The following is a 19,145-nucleotide window of genomic DNA, read 5'->3' on the forward strand; positions in this document are numbered from 1 at the left end:
CAATTGACGACTGAAACTTTGACTTGTTGATGATGGACCAAGACATCCCTAGACCTGTGCTGCTAGAATGGCTTAACCTTTCAAATGATACATATCCCTTACTTTTCTATGTAGTCGGACTGTTTTCGTGATTATCATGTTCCGATGTTCTAAATACCCTGAAGAACTTTGCCGCGTTATTTCTGATCGTTCTATGATGGGCTGAAAATGTTGGAGATGCATGGAACAGAGGGGGCAGTATAGAGGACTAATGTACTGGACTGATACCTATCTTTAGAAAAAAGCAATAATTATCAGATCATTCTTGTTAACTTCTGATGTAAATAATGTGCTACGGTTCTTGTTTTTACATTTTTATACCTGCTCTCAGAAGTCCTTTGAGTGAATAGTCGTCGGCGTAGACGTCTTAGCAGGGAATTCAACTTTTTCAAGTTTCCTCCTAACCTGACTCCGAGACTTGTTTGCTGCACAGGATTCGGAAAACATGACGACATTTAGGAACCGGGGAGGCATGTAGTTCCTGAGACCGGGTGGAGGTCCGGTGTGCAGCCTTACCCGCAGGAAAGCCAAACAGTGAAAGCAGAGCTGGAAAACAATGAAGTAATGGAGAGAGAGGGCAGAAGACTGAAGCAAGGAGGGAAAGTCAATGAAAGATGTATAGAGAAGGAAGGGGAGGGGTGAGAGGTGAGAAAATAAGGCTCTTGTTTCCTTCTTCTCAGGCACCATAATATTTGGAGGGTTTTGTAATAAACCGTGACACTTAATGTAAATGAATAGATGTTTTGCTGCTCTCATGATGATGGATTTCTTTACGTTTGGTCTGAACACCTGCTGTATGGAAGTTGTTTTCTCAGAATAATCCTCAAAGTCAGCAGAATTTTGGGATCAAGAAATAGAACCAGATAGTTGGAATTAGTTGTACCCTCGGCACCATTGTAAATGAGGGCCTTATTCCTCAATGTGTTTTCCGAGGCTTAAATAAATAATCAATCAATTAGCCTCAAGAGCAGAAATACCTGAACAGAGAAGGGCAGAAAGTTTTCACATCAACAAAAATTGCAGCAAGTGCACCGCAAATAATTTCACTGCACTGACTGAACAAAGAATACTGCTCACACACTCACTCAGCTCTCATGATACACACACACACAAACACATGCACAAACACACATACACCTACACACAGCTGCAGTTTCTTTGCTTATTGAAGAGATGTGTGAAACAGAAGGTCATCAGAGATCATGATGTCCAGGGGTGAGAGGAATAGGGATGTATAGAGTTACCACATACAAACTCTAGTATTGCACCACTACCACAATGATGGAGTTTTCCAGAACTCCTGGCTTTCCAAGTTCTCTTCCCTTAAATTCATAATCCTTAAGATTTCATTCCTGGGTTGATTCTGGCAGCACCCACGGTTACCGCGGTAACACCAACTGTGGTCTAATACAGCGGCCTCCTACTCCTCATGGAGCAGCTTATTTATCAGACACAAGGAGCCACTGAAGCAGCTGAAGACATACCGTTAGTTACTGTGATTTGATGATGGTATGAGCAATTTTCCAGAGCAGGATATAGTCAGTGGAGCTGATTGTGTTGTCACCTGCCATGGAAAAGGGAGGGATGGATGGATGGATGGATGAATGATAAAGCTGAAAAGGGGCAACATCAAAGAGAGATTTCCTCGACAATAGAAAACCACTTTTTGTTGTGCAGGTTGGATGCTTTAATTGGATGTGGCCAATGTTATGTTTTCATATAACTTATTCCAGTCTGATATATAGAGCATTAATAAAAATAGGTTGATAACACGATTTCGGGAAAGAAAAACAGAGATTTTGGCTTTGAATATTTTGATTATGTGTTGCTACATAATCCACAAGTCTCTTTATCAACTGTGTTTCAAGAAAAACGTGTTTTCTTCGCAATGTCAAGGAGAAGAACTACACTACCCACAATCCGCAGGTGTAATAGCGAAGCCCCTGAATGGTGGATCTTGCTTTTACTATGGAAATGTTTACCATAATCGTGAACCTCATGTCGGCTACGATAGGATGGTTCAGTGTTACCTTTCGTTTACCTCAGAGTAACCATGATTCCCCTTTCTAACATTCTGTGGTTTGTTTAGAGATGAGGAAAAGAACGGGCAAAGGGAAGATATCACTGCAAGTCAGGTCATGTAGGCTACTGGAGAGTGTTAGTAAGGGCCAGCTTGTGGGTTTGTAATCGTTTCTGGAATGTGTAGTTCCTTCACTCTTTAATTAATCATCTACACACAGTCTAGTACTTTTGCCTTTTTTCCATGTATTATTTTGCACCAAATCAAATGTTTCATGGTCACAATTCATCTCTGATCGACCTGGTTCCCTGCTTTAAAACTCTACTTCTAAGGATTTTCGGAAACCAAAATTAAATAAATGAATGGGAAATTAACTTCTGGAACCAGAGCCATACTTAAAGTGGGTGCTCACTGATGTGCTTTATTATAGTTTGAGTACAGACGTCAGTAAAGCTAAACAGGCACACATATGCTGACCTATCCTTCAGTGCATTTTCTATTTATAGTCAATTTAATGTTTGGGATATTGTAGTGTGTTATAAAATCTGTAAAATCCTTGAGTCAAATAGTCTAGACATTCAATTTCTGCCATTATTGTGTCTTTGTGAGGACTTGTGTTGACAAACACATGCACACATTCCAGGAATACATCAGGTCATAAAGATGCAGAGGTTAGCCAGCTGGCCAGGCCACTTGTGCCTTTGAAAGGCTGTAAAGAAGGAAGTGGATGGTTCAGTTAATGAAAGTGTATAAACATAACATAGCGTGTTAGCTAATGTTTTAAGTTAAAAGGTAAATTAGTCAATAAGTAATAAGTAAATATGTGCTGTGTGGATTCAGTTCTGTTTCCCATAACTTGTATCATGGATCTAAATACATACTGTAGGTTGACATCAGTTAATGGGCTCTGAGGAATTTCAGGGAGTATTGTCAACTGTACAGTTCAGTTTTAATGGAGTGATGGAGCAGGAACAGACATCCATCATCTCCTCTCTCTTCTCTGTTTTTTTCCCCTCCTTCCTCATACATCTCTATCTCCATGTATTTGCTCCTCCTGTCTCACACAGCACTAATTAATTAGTTCTTTCTTCATCTCATCTCTGTGGTCTCCTGAGGGATGAAGACTGCTTCACTGCATAACACAACAACAACACCTGCTGTACTTTGTGTGTGTGTGTGTGTGTGTATTTATGTATGTATATATGTATGTGTGTGTGTGTCTGTCTGTCCCTGCCTCTAACATCGAGTAAAAGTTGCATAGCATTTACTACTTCAGCTCAGTTCATCTTAATCATGGACCTGGGTGACATTCGCAATTTGATGCGTAAAACTCAGGCCTCGATTTTAGAAAAGGGTTACCTGGACAAACGCATCAATGAACTTCAACATGTAAGTGCTGCAGTGTGACTTCACTTCCTATACAATATCTGTGCTATATATCTTTTAGCATGTTCAACCTGGGTAGGGTTTGTTTCACTTGGCTGTGATAACTTTTTTCTTCCCACATTTGGACTTGGCTTAGTGTCAGTTTTTAGAGGTGGTAAGATCACTTAAGGTTTTAAAGAAAACTTTGGATGATGTTCAAACAAAAAAAAAAAAAAAACTTTGTTGAGCTGTGTGTGTTTCAATGAATGTGAGCTCTGTGAACGACTTTTACACTTCAAACAGTGTTTCTTGGCATTGCTCTGAATGTGCTCTATTGTGGGATGAGACGCTGTGAGGGTGAGGATGTTCTCTAAGTCCACAAATATGTGATGAGAGCTTACGGGACAGAAAGGTCTTCATGAACCTTCTGGGATTTATTTGTGCAGAGAAATGGTTGAAGTGTTCATTGGACTAAAGCTGCTGATTGTTATCGATCAATTAAGAAAGTAATTCAATTAATTAATTAATACATTTTTTGTTTCAGCCCAACCTAAGTTAAAAGCAAGGAATATTAGTTATGAATCATTAAAGCACTTAGGTGAAGATTTAGAATAAATAACTCTGACAACAATAACAGACTGATGTGTGGAAGGAGTCATAATTCCTCCAGTTAATGTGAGATCACATTTCAGTGTTTGTCCTGCTTCAGATTTACATTCCTCTCCGACCTGATACTCATATCTACACCTGCCTGTGTGTGGTATTGGTCGGGTATTCATCAACGTTTACATTAGTCCGCCCTTTCCTTCTTCTTTAATGAGGATGGATTGTGTGAATGTACATGATATATTCACCAACTGGTGTTTTTCTTAATCCCTCTTTCTGTCTGTAATTTCTGCTTGTGTGGGACCTGCAGAGTATGATGGACGAAGTGCTACACTACGGAGGTTATGTTAATGTATTGGGTCTCTAACCGCACCTGTTCCCTCTTTGTCCTCCTCTAGGTGGTGGCTAGTGACGGGGTACGGGCTATGATGGAGTCGGCCCTGACAGCCAGAGACCGGGTGGGGGTGCAGGACTTTGTCCTGCTGGAGAACTACACCAGCGAGGCTGCCTTCATAGAGAACCTGCGCAAACGCTTCAAAGAGAACCTCATCTATGTGAGTGTAACCCAATCTGTGCTGGATAAAATAGATCTATTTTAAAGCTAGGCTTGGTATCCATGAAAAAGTTAGCAAGAGCAGCATACACCAAAAATGTAACTAATACATTCCAACCCCTCCCATCGACACTCTCCCCAAAGCACATGATGGAGCACTGCCTCAAACCTGCTCACTATCTTCTGACTATGGTCTGTGCTTCAGTAGTGTAATCCTCTTTAGCTGAAGACTACAGTCATGAACAGTGAGAGCACAGGCAGGGTGCACACAGGCAGGCAGGTCGGTAGTGACAGACAGGTACGCCAGCCAATCGTTTCATTCGGTCTGAATGAAATCTCCTGCGAAGGCTACCGACACCGTGTTTTTTTTTCTTGGACATGTAGAGGATTTCAACAAATAAGATAAAAAGGGTTCCCCAAACAAATTCCAAGCTTACCTTTTAATAAGGATCCCATAAAATTCCCTTAATTTTGCTTTTTAAAGAATTGTGACTGAGATATATACTGATATTTTTTTGGTATATCTTCAATGCGGTTTCTTCTTACATAATAATATTGGCTAGCATTATGTGCTGATATCAATGTCAATGTATGTAACTGTGATAAGCTAACATCAGAAAGTATCAGAAAGGGCTACTTTGCATATGTCTATTAAAGTTTAAGTGATACAAAGTGTTTCCTTGCTCCTCATCCCGGCTTGATGGAGCAGCTGTCAATAATCAGCCTTTGTTGCTATTGAGTGTTGCCTGCTGGGGCTGTTTATCTATGGTCGTTTAGATTTGTGTGTTTTACTCCAAAAGGGAATAAAAACAATTATTTTGTCTGCCCTTCTCACTGCTAAATTAAATCCAGTGCTTAAGTTGTCATTGCTCACTTCATACTGGTTGCCTACTCTCCCGTACTGACACAGCTTATATGGACAAGTAAGAGGTGATGCACAAAGACGATGGTCCTAGGCCTAATGTTTTGCTCTAGTACATATGAGTCATTTAATGTGACCGTGTGTTCCCTTTCCATCAGACTTACATTGGTTCAGTGTTGGTGTCTGTTAACCCATACAAAGACCTGGAGATCTACACCAAGAACCACATGGAGCGATACCGTGGAGTCAACTTCTACGAGGTCTCACCACATATGTAAGTACACACACTTAAACATCTACGTATTTAAAAGTTATTAAAGACAACAGTCAAATGGTGAAAAGCTCACAACAAATGATCCTTTTCTAAAAGTAGAATTATCAAAATTTGTCGTGTTCATCCTTTTTGGTTGTCTTATGTGAAACGCGTGTGTTTTCATGCCTGTCGGTAAATGCTACAGTATTGTGCATAGTTTTTAGGCATAAAAGCAAATGCATATTTTTTTTGTCAAAATGAGATTTCGAGAATTAAGTTGCAATATTATTTGAATAAAGCTGTAATTTGAAGAAACTCGTGTCGTGATGTCCAAAAATAAAGTAGTAATATTATGAGACTAAAGTTGTATTGAGAAAATACTGAATCAAAAATCTTGATCTATCGCATAGTGAAATCCTGAACCCCTTTGAATATTACACAGATGACATTCTTTTCTTTTTTTTTGTCTTCTTGAAGAATGTTCTTCTTCAACATGGCCCTAATACTCAAAAACAACTAATTCAAATGAGTATTGATTTGACAGCCTTTACCTTTAAAACAGCACCCGTTCTGCTTGATGCTCTCTGAGTTTTTCGAGATACTTGGCGTGAGAGCTGATACGCGCATTTGGAGAATTTGCCACAGGAGACACATTTATAGCAGACAGCATGTTGAGTGATTCCACACCCTCAAAGAAGGAGTCTGTTGAACTCTGCTGAAGCTTTTCCCACCTCAGAATGACAGAACACGGGTTGCACCTGTGTGCTAAATGTTGTTGTTTGTGTTTAAAATGCATTTACAGAGGCCTGACCTCCGTTCTCACAGAGCTGACTAGCTGCTTAATGCTCTCATCGTTTTGACAGTTCTTTTCTGTCAGACGTTAGCTCATGAGTCGAGTGTTTGTTTGAAGCGTTGCCACAGGAATGGCCGGAGAATTCCCTGTCAAATCCTTCTAGACTCCGTTGGTCAGATACAAAACAATCAAGTGCATTATAAAGACTCTGTGGCGTCATCGAAACATTTCAGAATCTCTCACCAACTCTGTCTCTCGTTCTGCTCTACTGACAGTCATTTTCCCCTTGCTGTATGTCAGCACTTGAGTGTTGGGCCAATATTCTCTCTCCCTCCGAGTGGAAAGAAAGATGTGTTTTTCCAAAAAGAGGTGGAGGGCTGGAGAGAGAAAACGGGAGGGTGAGATGGAAAGAAAAGTATGCAAACGATGATACGAGGAAAGACTTTTTCTCCCGTGAGAGGGAATTCCCCTGACCTGAACCTGACCCCCAGCTCCGCGCCCTCTCCATCATAGACTACACACACACACACACACACACTCATACAGTATGATACAGCTATGTCCAAGGTTCTGTATTTATTATCCAGCAATATGTCTGATGTCAGAAATATGTCCAAACAGGCTGAAACAACATAGCATTGCTGATAGTGGCCCAGGGCTGACAAGTGATACCACAACTAGGCTCCATTCCAGCCTGGACTCTATGATTCATTGAGTCCATTATCTGTCCAGGTTCACACAGATGCCTTCATATGATGTTTTCCAGACACAAGAGCATCACAGTGCAATTCTCTGTAAACACAACATCATCATAATTGTAATGATTTGCTATAATTGTCTATTTGGCAATCACTCTATTGTTCTGAATTGTTCCAAGGACTTTTCTGAGCTCTATTTAGTTTGTTGAGTTTTAATATTTAAATAGATATTTAATGTTTACTTCTCCTTCTCTTGAACTGATAACTGATTTTATTAAGCATTTTTGAAAAGCTCAGTGAAACTCACACATTTTAGCGTATGGAAAAAAAGATCTTATAGAAGATTGGGTATTGAGTTAATCTGTATCACTTAAATAAGATGATAAATAGTATTTGTTGTTGTGCCTGTGAGTTGTCATTGCAGGTTTAATCAGAATGTCACACAGCAGAGCTCATATCTCCACCAAGGCTCCACAGTCCCCTTATGAAAACATATTTACATTCATTAGATTCAGATTTTTATTTTGATCTGCACCGAATAGCAACATTCATTAATACCAGTCACCTAAATATGCCTCATTTTCATGAAGATCCATGAATTATTCTCTTAGCTGTCCAAATGTAAGATGCTTCTCTGTATCCAGTCATTTTAAAGATGCTTAATGAAAATAGTTTTGACAATACTTGATGTCTTAAAATTGATCAGCCATAACAAATATTTGCTGCATCATTAAAATTCTTGGCAAGTCAAAAACCCCTAAGACCTCGAGCAAGAAATGTTTTCCTGTTTGCAGTCCAAGGTCTGCTTCAACAACACATGTTTTGTGTTTTAGTGTTTGTCTGTAGCTCTGCCAAACATCCTGCTGACTGTCCGTGTCTTTCCCCTCACTCCTCCAGCTATGCAGTGGCCGACAACTCGTATCGTTCCATGAGAACAGAGAGGAAGGACCAGTGCATCCTGATCTCCGGGGAGAGCGGAGCTGGGAAGACGGAGGCGTCCAAGAAGATCTTGCAGTACTACGCCGTCACCTGTCCGGCCAGCGAGCAGGTGCAGACCATCAAAGACCGGCTGCTGCAGTCCAACCCTGTGCTGGAGGTGAGACGCTGTGGCCCCTTTATTCACATAATCAGTTTGTGGCCCACATATAGAGAGAGATTCTCAGCAAGCTCCATTCCCTCCAGATAGACTCCTCATGATGTTGAGTAATGAAGAAAGTAGAAAGTGGCAGATTTAGTAAAAATGTGATATTGACCTGTCAGCAATGTTTTACATAAGGAGGTGATAATCTGAAGACAGTTTAAAATCTGTCATCCCAGATTCAATAGATTTTATTTTTGAAAACAGCAAAGACATCATACTTTCAGTAACCTGTTCGATGATGAGACGTGGTTCTAGTTCACTTGTTAACTCTCAAAACAAGCAAGAATTCCCTCTATTAGAATGGCTCTCAAACAAGGCTCCGTCTCAGTCAAGTTGCACCAAATTTCACACACTTATCCCCTGGAAAAACTGTAAAAAGTTGTTTTTGTGTGATCTTGATTACAAACAAACAGACAGGGGGAGGAACAACTTAACCTCCTTATGGGAGAGAATGAAAACAACAGGGGTAATCTAGTTAATAACCAGTGCTTCGAGGGACTGTTTATATAATGCTCTACAGATGGGTGACACATTAAAGGGAAAGCCAGGAAACATTAGTGGAGAGACAGCAAAATCGATGTGCCTTTTGGTTCTCTTATATTATTTGTCACCGATCAAAAGTCACACTGATGTGTACTTAACACAATTTTCTACACATACGACGGCATCATGAACATTTCTTGCTCAGGTGTGGATCTGAAAATAGTCTGGGGAAAGTTCACAGTGAAGTGTGAGGAACGTCAGTGGAGATTGTGTTTGTTTGACAGTGTTTTGGAGAAAGGAGGCAATGCCAGAGCTTACTAAAGTGCCTGTTTTGATGTCTGGCGTGTCTCAGCCAGATGTTTTCCAGATGTGTTTATGTGTGTGTGTGTGTGTGTGTGTGTGTGTGTGTGTGTGTGTGTGTGTGTGTGCCCCACTGTCCTAGACAAACAATGTCGGGATCCAACACCTGTGGCTTCACTGCTACCTTGTTGTCTGCCTTTCTGTCTTCATCGCACTTTCTTGCTCTCTGCTCCCCTGATATCTCTACACCTCTTTATCGGTCAATCATCTCTCCTCTCCTCTCTCTCCTCATCCCTCTCTATCCTCTCCACAGGCCTTCGGCAACGCCAAGACGTTGCGTAACGACAACTCAAGCCGCTTTGGCAAGTACATGGACATTCAGTTTGATTTCAAGGTGAGAAGGACAGTCTGATTTACTGTGGTAGCTACTTCAACTATGAGTGAACATTGTCAACAACAAATATTTTTGATGGGAGGCCGATTGTTGCATGAACCAAAAGCCTGGTCACTTAAAAAATATGTTTCCACTCTCTGTTGTGGCATGTTAATATCTGTTTTTGTTTCAAAAATATTGAATTTAACTTTTTCAAGAATAATTAATCGCATCACTCATACGTTTTTTTGGTACCTCTACACAATATGCCATGCACTATCCGTACCTGCATGTTATATCAACCCTTCAACACCTCCTCAGTACCCCAGCCTCACCCACTCCTGCTCTTCCTCCTCCCCTCCCCCTCCCTGGTATTTGTCCCGTCGACAGGGTGCCCCCATGGGAGGTCACATCATCAACTACCTGCTGGAGAAGTCCCGCGTGGTCCACCAGAACCATGGAGAGAGAAACTTCCACATTTTCTATCAGCTAATTGAGGGAGGAGAGGAGGACCTGCTGAGACGCCTGGGCCTGGAGAGAAACCCTCAGCAGTACCAGTACCTCGTCAAAGTAAGGGTCTAGTATTTTTCATTCTTGAGTATCTGACGTGATGTCAAATACAATAAATCCGTTTTCAGATTTAAACTCTCCGGTGAATGTCGACACAATGGGGTCTGGATGTTCTCTGGAGTTTGCCTGTCACACAGACAGTACACAACACAGCAGGAGGTTTTCCACTCAGACGTGTTCACAACAACACGGAAATCTCCAGCGTGTTCACGGAGGGGTGGAGCTGCAGGCAGAGGCAGGAGAGGACATAATAAATCTGCTCAGGAGATCACATGGTTTTGTCTCCAGGACGTCCACACCAGCATCGACTCTTATCACCGGAAGCTCTCATGTTATCTTCCTCTGTCTTCTGCATATATGGCTCCGCTTTTTCTTCATGGCGTTTTTTTTTCATCTGTCGTGTTAGAAGTTTATCAAAGTTTTTTTTCTAGAGAACTGGACGGAGAAATGTTGGAGAAAGTCCAGAGCCTCACACTTGGACATTTGTGTTCTCACATACCGCCCCTGTAGAGAATGTCCCAAGATTATCCAGAGTCCAGTGCATGTCTGAACGCAGCTTAACAGTTAGAGACTGCAGCGGCTCCAGATCCTGTTTCGACTCTGCCCATAGCTCTGTGTTTTCCCTTATGGCACCGTCCTCTCAAATAGGCTAAATACTGAACAGAATTATATTTAGAAAAATAAGGTTATTATCACAAAACTCCTGTGAATAAATGAATGAGTATACCTAATTTTGGGGGAGTTTGGAGAGATTTGTTGGTTACTGTTAAATTTGGTACATGCTGTGGTTGGAATGTGGTTTATTTCAAATGCACCCTATGTATTGATCCGTCTCAACATGCAACAATGTCAATACATAGTTAACTCTCATTGACATTATTCTGTAGTCACGCCTTTGGCTACAGACGACTGTTAATCTGGTTCATATAGTTCAGGGAAGGTGCAGGACATCTTTGCTCCACTCACACTTGCATTTTCTCTCTGTATCCTGTTAGAAGCCATCAGCCTGTACCGTGTGCTTCCCAGTGGGAGTTCTGCTTAATAGGCTCTTACTCAGGGACTCTCAGTGCAGCGAGAGGAGCTTTTCTCAGTGGGGAACTGCTCTGCCTTAAGGCTTTACTGCACCCTCCCCTCAATACACACTCACACACAAACATACTGACGAGAAAAACACCTTGTGTGTGTGTATAGGTGTTAACTTTACATGTAAATGGTGGTTTAATTTACGTGTAAACACCTATTTACACATCACCTACTTTATTAATTTTGTTGAAGAAACTAGATAGTAAATAAAGATAAACCATGTTTACAGCAACAGAGCTTGTTTACTAGTGTTTTGTTTGTGCACGTTTTTTGTTTACATAGGGTAACTGTCCCAAAGTGAGCTCCATCAACGATCGCAGTGATTGGAAGGTGGTGAGGAAAGCCTTGAGTGTGATTGGCTTCAACGAGGACGATGTGGAGGTAAGCACCAAGTACAAGCTGTGTATATCGTGTTAGTTTCGGACACTCAAAGTAACATTGTGGGTGTAAACCACAGAAAATATTAGGAGCAGTCTGTTACACAATGTAGATGAAGCAGTTAGAAGCCCCCATGCCTTTACCCTTAAATATCCGAAGACTTGAATTTTCACTTCCTATATTCACTTTTACCTAAATTCTTGAGAGTAAAAACCTTGAGGTTTTACACAAGAGAATATTTCAACCCCCACTATGAGTATTAATGGACAGCTTTCACTATGAACCGTACTCCATGCACCTGAGGGTGTTTGTGTGTGTGTGCGTGTGTGTCTCTGTGTCTGTTTGTGTGTGTCTCTGTGTCTGTTTGTGTGCGTGTGGGGCTGCTATTATATGTTTAGAACTTATTTGTGCTCAGCGTGGGAGTTGCTCTACATGTTCATGAGTCTGGGCTTGCTTCTGAAGCTTTTCAGATCTCACACTGCTTTACACGTTGGAGTACGTGCGTGTGTGCGTGAGCATGTGCGTGTGCGTGTGTGTGTGTGTGTCTCTCTCTGTCTGTCTCTGTCTGTCTCTGTCTGTTTGAGACAGAGGTCAGCAGGTTACTTTAGTCCATCCTTTTCAATTCCTCAAACTAAGAACAATCAAAGCTATGCTTATCTTCCAAGTCGCTCATAAAATTAATGTCGACAGTAAAACCTTACAGTTCTTATTGTGCCGCAGCCTCTCATCTCTTCACCTTTGTTCTCTCCCTCCCCTTTCTGACTATCTCTCTTTCATTTGTCTCCACATTATTCTGTTTTGAACACCACCCTCTCATTCAATTTTTTTCACTCCCATTCCTTCGACCTCTGCGTTTTTCTACCTGTAGGAGTTATTGAACATAATCGCCAGCGTGCTCCACGTGGGAAATGTGCAGTACGGCGCTGAGGACGGCAATGCCTGCATCACCTCTGACACACAGATAAAGTACCTGTCCAGGGTAAGAGGCTGCACCAAACAGGTTCATGAACACTAACACAACTAACTGACCAAGGGGAATAGGATCAAAACAACAACAAAGGCCTGGGTTCGTATTTCTCAGAATCCCGCCTGGGAACTGCACTGACTATGAATATAGGAACATTCTACTTCAGAGTAGATATGAAGTGCTTTACATGAAGCCTACTACACTGACCTTGTGCAAGGAAACTGGAGACTCAGATAGCACCATTAGCTTAATCTCTTTAGGGAAATAACTGAGTCATGTCTCCCTTCATCGATAACATGTTACAGTGGGATTCTACTGTCACTGAGCTAGTAATGCAAAGTGATGATGCCAAAATTCACATTTCAAAAAATCAAAGTTATCATTTGCATAGTGGTCTGAACGTTAACACCAACAGGCCTCTTAAAATATGGCATAAAGATGGATGTAATGAAATAGTAGGTATTTGATGCAGTTGCTGAAATGATCTAAACATCTCTGTCCAGATGCACTTTGTTATACAGTGCCTTGCATAAGTATTCACCCCCTTTGGACTTTTCTACATTTTGTCATGGTATAACCACAGATTAAAATTTATTTCATCGTGAGTTTATGTAATGGACCAACACAAAATAGTGCATCATTTGGAAGTGGCGGGAAATATTACATGGATTTCACAATTATTTACAAATAAAAATCTGAAAAGTGTTGAGTGCATATGTATTCACCCCCTTTACTGTGAAACCCCTAACAAAGATCTGGTGCGACCAATTGCATTCACAAGTCACATTTGCAAGTCACATAATTAGTAAATAGGGTCCACCTGTCTGCAATTTAATCTCAGTATAAATACACCTGTTCTGTGACGGACTCAGAGTTTGTTGGAGATCATTACTGAACAAACAGCATCATGAAGACCAAGGAGCTCACCAAACAGGTCAGGGATAAAGTTGTGGAGAAATATGAAGCAGGGTTAGGTTATAAAAAAATATCCAGAGCTTTGAACATCTCTCTGAGCACCATCAAATCCATCATAAGAAAATGGAAAGAATATGGCACAACCGCAAACCTACCAAGAGGAGGCCGTCCACCCAAACTGAAGAGTCGGACAAGGAGAAAATGAATCAGAGAAGCAACCAGGAGGCCCATGGTTACTCTGGAGGAGTTGCAGAGATCCACAGCTGAGGTGGGAGAATCTGTCCACAGGACAACTATTAGTCGTCTACTCCTCAAATCTGGCCTTTATGGAAGAGTGGCAAGAAGAAAGCCATTGTTGAAAGGGATCCATAAAAAATCCCGTTTGGAGTTTGCCAGAAGCCATGTGGGAGACACAGCAAACATGTGGAAGAAGGTGCTCTGGTCAGATGAGACCAAAATTGAACTTTTTGGCCTCAATGCAAAACGCTATGTGTGGCGAAAACCCAACACTGCCCATCACCCTGAGCACACCATCCCAACAGTGAAACATGGTGGTGGTAGCATCATGCTGTGGGGATGCTTCTCTTCAGCAGGTACAGGGAAACTGGTCAGAATAGAGGGGAAGATGGATGCAGCCAAATACAGGGAAATCCTTGAAGAAAATCTGATGCAGTCTGCAAAAGACTTGAGACTGGGGCGGAGGTTCATCTTCCAGCAGGACAATGACCCTAAACATACAGCCAGAGCTACAAAGGAATGGTTTGGATTAAAGAATGTTAATGTCTTAAAATGGCCCAGTCAAAGCCCAGACCTCAATCCAATAGAGAATCTATGGCAAGACTTGAAGATTGCGGTTCACAGACGGTCTCCATCCAATCTGACTGAGCTTCATCTTTTTTGCCAAGAAGAATGGACAAACCTTTCCATCTCTAGATGTGCAAAGCTGGTAGAGACATACCCCAAAAGACTTGCAGCTGTAATTGCAGCGAAAGGGGGTTCTACCAAGTATTGACACAGGGGGGTGAATACTTATGCACCCAACAGATGTCAACTTTTTTGTTCTCATTATTGTTTGTGTCACAATAAAATGTATTTTGCACCTCCAAAGTACTATGCATGTTTTGTTGATCAAACGGGAAAAAGTTTATTTAAGTCTATTTGAATTCCAGTTAGTAACAGTACATAATGGGAAAAAGTCCAAGGGGGTTGAATACTTATGCAAGGCACTGTAATCCTGTGAGCTTCTTATGGAACAAGGATTCTTCTCCAGTGTCCAATACTTTATTCACCAGTCTTTAGTTTTATAATACCATATAATAAAATCCACTTATATCTTCAAATGCTGGTGAATACATTTTATCCTGCACTACATGTAAAAACTGTATATTTAGTTAATCATGTGACTTTTTGCCTTGAAAAAAAGCCTCCATTCATTCTTGCTTCAGGGTTTCAGTTGTACCTGATGTCAGCAGATATCCTACCAACCATGTCCCTGCTGCTGAGTGGCATGACGTCATCTGTTTTCATGCATGTAGATCATTTGTTTGTCACTAGTGGAGCTGTGTTGTGTTCTAATGTTGTTGTGTTTCTTCAGTTGTTAGGAGTGAATGGGACTGTGCTCACAGAAGCACTCACACACAAGAAGATAATTGCCAAGGGCGAGGAGGTAGGTTTGCACACACACAGTCATTGTAGAGCCAGGGTGTGATAATTATTTGTATACAGAGCACTCCTCTCTGTGTTATGTCTGCGGTGGTGAAATTACATCTTTATTTGTCTGAACTGCTCCTGCTGAACTCTGGGTAGGTCTGTTATTATCAGTGGTTGACGTCTCTACTCTGCCTCTCTCTCTATGTGTTTGTGTCTTCATCAGCTGATGAGCCCACTGAACCTGGAGCAGGCATCATCAGCTCGGGATGCTTTGGCCAAGGCAGTGTATGGACGCACCTTCACCTGGCTGGTCAACAAGATCAATGCCTCACTGGCATACGCGGTACACACACACACACACACACACACACACACACACACACACACACACACACACACACACACACACACACACACACACACACACACACTATGACGTTCATATATCATTAATACTTCAAACTATCAAAGTATGATCAGACATAACATGAGCTAACATGTAGTACAGACAGAGCATAACAATGTCTCCTGCTTATTTTGTTACAACACAGCTCCACCTTGTGGACATTTACAATTCCACAACGTGAACATAACATTATATCATATAATAATGACAGTAACAATATTTAATTTCTGTGATATTGGGCACATGGCAGGGTGAGTCTAATATTTTATATATAAATTTAATAAATCTGAAAATGATATCCTTGACTGTCAAGCCTGCATTGAAATGTAATTTATATAAAGGGCCTGTTTTATGTCTCAGTTTTATTCATACATCATGTGTTTTGAATAGCGTGCCCTTGACTGATGATATGTATATTTAAATGTATAAATGTCATATTTACATACATATAGTGAAACCTTTCATATAAATAACGAAGTGTTCTGTTCTGTTTCTCTAACAGGATGACTCCTATAAGAATTACTCTGTCATCGGTCTGCTGGACATCTACGGCTTTGAGGTCTTCCAGCACAACAGGTACAGTTTAAATTAAGGATTTTCGAAAAAAGTGCAAAGGTTTTGTAGTCCAAGTCATTTTTGATACAGCACGGACACTGACAACTTAATTAATTCGAGACATTATATTCTCAAGAGTAAATTTGAATATTGGAAGGAAGGAACTGATTTCATGACTTAACATTTGAACACATGTGATTTCTGATGACGTTAGAGAACTTGTGGTACAAACCAGTTGTTCTCAAGATAATACTAGAGACTTGACCCTCAAAGTCATGCAGTCCCAAAACAATGAGAAGTAACAAAAAGCATCAGTCCAACATATTAATAATCCTGTGTCTAGTTATTTTTTCTTTAAGCTAAGATGTTTTTGTTATGCGCTCCAGCTTTGAGCAGTTCTGCATCAACTACTGCAACGAGAAACTGCAGCAGCTCTTCATCGAGCTCACCCTCAAGTCGGAGCAGGAGGAGTATGAGGCTGAAGGCATCACGGTGAGACATCCTCCTTCTCCACCTCACTGAGTGTTTCCTCACTCTCTTCACCCCCTCCAATGAAATGATGTGAAAACCTGAGTTGTGTTGCTCAATTCTTAAGCTCATTCAAATTCATCTCTTTTACATTGGTACCTAGATTTGTGTTTTTTCCCAGGGTATCTAAACGAGATAAAAAGCTCCTTATGTGGTTGCAGGTATTTTTCCTAAAGTGAAGTTGATCATTTAATTTAATTGATTCACAGTAAGTGCATATATTTACAAGATGCTGACCCTATTATAATTTACTCATTTAACCCTGTTAAGGGTCTTTTATTTATTAACAATTAACCTTTTAATATTTAAGTCTGAATGAACAATATGTGTTGAATATTTTATTCTGATCCTGGAAGGATGCTACAAGAATTTAAATAGTTTCCCCCAACTACTCTACTCTATCATACCTCTTAAGGAGATGATGACATTTTAATTTCTGCTCCGTTATTCTCCTCTCTTTGTCATTTCCTTCATTTCTATTTGTTGTATTTCTATTTGGTTGTTTTGCTTCTTTGGAACAAGGGCCTTTTTGTGTTCTGTGAAATATAATTGCGCTGGTCAGAGAGCAAACAGGTTGTGGGAGAAACTTGGATTCACCTCTCAAAGAGCCTATTATCATCGGTCATCAGGACTGTGGGCCGCGCTGTCGGACATCTCTGGAAATTATGTGGCAGTTACTCCGAACATATCCAAACGTTCTCACTCAGCCTCTGCAGCTTTGTGTTCGTGTCTGTTCACATACAAGTGGGTGAGGCACGTATATGTGTGCCAGGATTCCTGTAATTCTGCAGATGATTGACTTTACGGTCGTTAAATATTATAGAAAACATGAAATTAGTTTTTATACCAAAGTTTTGGCACTGGGAAAAGTAGCTGGCAGCGGCTTGAAAACTGTGTCATTATAAACTAATTACACCAGACAAGGCCTAGTGATACCCAGAGCAGGATTAATCTTCTTATGATGTCTAAAGTGTACAGTGGTTTGTGTTTTCAGTGGGAGCCGGTGCAATACTTCAACAACAAGATCATCTGTGACCTGGTGGAGGAGAAATTCAAAGGCATCATCTCCATTCTGGTGAGGAGACGCTCTGCACTGTCTCTGCTACAAAATAATTCACCTATCAGATTCATTGTTGAAGTGAAGTCGGTCCAAATTATAAAATACTGACTGAAGTATTAGCAGAAGAAAGTGTCTCACTATTTAAATATCTAATGCAGCACCTGTTCTAAACCTGCTCGTTTGGAATGGGCTGTTTTCCTGTGTTGATGCTCTGGAGCTACTTCAGAATTATTCCTAGTCATTATTTAGTTTTCCTCAAACACTTCTACAATATAATTGTAGAATTGTCACTTTATATTGTTTGTGTGATGGATGTTGTATGCATATTTATACAAACAACCTATGATGCAGAGTAAAGTTGGACAACTTTGTGTTCATCCTACCCGGTTTATCTGCAATTAAGGTTTTATAGTCAATGTTTTTCATGAAATGAAACTGAATCGTGTTTTTTTTTCTGTTGAGATGAATAATCAAATTAGATGTAATGTGTTAATTGATGTGCTTTGGAGGTGTTGATAGGAATATTTGTTCAACTTTGGACAAAACCATATAAGGCGTGTCCCCCTGCTGACATATTCTTTACACTAAGCTAATCATCCTAGATTAATTTTACCTTATGGACATGAGAGGAGCTCTAGGAAAGAAATGGTCAATAAGTTAATATCAAATGTAAATGATAAAATGATATTTGGCCAGTCTTTGACATGTTCTTTTCCTTGTGTGAGATCGTGACTGACTGCTGTTCTCTCTCTCAGGATGAGGAGTGCCTGAGGCCCGGGGACGCCAGTGACATCACGTTCCTAGAGAAGCTGGAGAACAGTGTGGGAGGACATCCACACTTTGTCACGTAAGTCTGATCGATTGATTTGATAATGCTGTCATCTTTAACTCCCACAATAACACACATAATATCCTGGTTCTTCTCACGGTACTTGAGCTGTTTGCTCGTGGTACCAGACTGTGAACAACTGTTCATGTGTCCGGTCTGTTTGTTGATGTATCTGTGACGTGTGTGTCTGTTTCTCTGCAGTCACAAGCTGGCTGATGCAAAGACCCGGAAGTTGATGGGCCGTGAGGAATTCAGACTGCTGCATTACGCTGGAGAAGTCAACTACAACGTCAACGGTGTGTGTCTGTGGGTGTGTGCGTGTTTGTGTGGGTGTGTGTCTGTGCGCGCACGTGTGTGTCCTTGTACCTATGTATTTGTTAGGACCATTTTGAACATAGACCTCGGAGTGAAAACGTTTTGGGACAATGACGGAAATGCCAGGCCTCACTTTTTCAGTGGGCTGAGGGTTAAGACTTACTCTAGGTTTAGGTTAGGATTAGGTTAGGTAATTGTTAGTTTAAGGCATATAGTTGTGATGGTCACTCCCTGACCATTGGTCAGGGGTTAGGGAGTATTAAGTTATCTCGATGAATCCCCATGCCTCGCTAGTTTACTAGGCGGTTTAAATCCCCATATCTCCTACATATCAGATCCTATCTTTGACTTTCAGGCTCAGTCTCTCAGATTAGATCCAGAGTGAGTTGTCCAAGTTTGTGGT

The 19,145-nt window shown here is 40.9% G+C and overlaps 1 protein-coding gene across 5 annotated transcripts in view; it reads left to right on the forward strand.

Moving 5' to 3' along the window:
* Positions 1-19,145, forward strand: part of LOC128439796 (unconventional myosin-Ic) — a 58,843-nt gene that overhangs the window by 30,299 nt on the left and 9,399 nt on the right. For all 5 annotated transcript variants that reach the window (XM_053422209.1, XM_053422213.1, XM_053422214.1 and 2 more), the window contains 14 exons: positions 4,429-4,584; positions 5,604-5,719; positions 8,087-8,285; positions 9,427-9,507; positions 9,877-10,056; positions 11,422-11,520; positions 12,386-12,496; positions 14,994-15,065; positions 15,273-15,392; positions 15,958-16,031; positions 16,397-16,502; positions 17,533-17,613; positions 18,354-18,445; positions 18,629-18,723. In XM_053422209.1, the coding sequence (XP_053278184.1) occupies positions 4,429-4,584; positions 5,604-5,719; positions 8,087-8,285; positions 9,427-9,507; positions 9,877-10,056; positions 11,422-11,520; positions 12,386-12,496; positions 14,994-15,065; positions 15,273-15,392; positions 15,958-16,031; positions 16,397-16,502; positions 17,533-17,613; positions 18,354-18,445; positions 18,629-18,723 (1,582 nt within the window). The remainder of the gene's footprint in view (positions 1-4,428; positions 4,585-5,603; positions 5,720-8,086; positions 8,286-9,426; positions 9,508-9,876; positions 10,057-11,421; positions 11,521-12,385; positions 12,497-14,993; positions 15,066-15,272; positions 15,393-15,957; positions 16,032-16,396; positions 16,503-17,532; positions 17,614-18,353; positions 18,446-18,628; positions 18,724-19,145) is intronic.

The sequence above is a fragment of the Pleuronectes platessa genome, chromosome 5 (assembly GCF_947347685.1).
Source record: "Pleuronectes platessa chromosome 5, fPlePla1.1, whole genome shotgun sequence".
NCBI lineage: Eukaryota > Metazoa > Chordata > Actinopteri > Pleuronectiformes > Pleuronectidae > Pleuronectes > Pleuronectes platessa.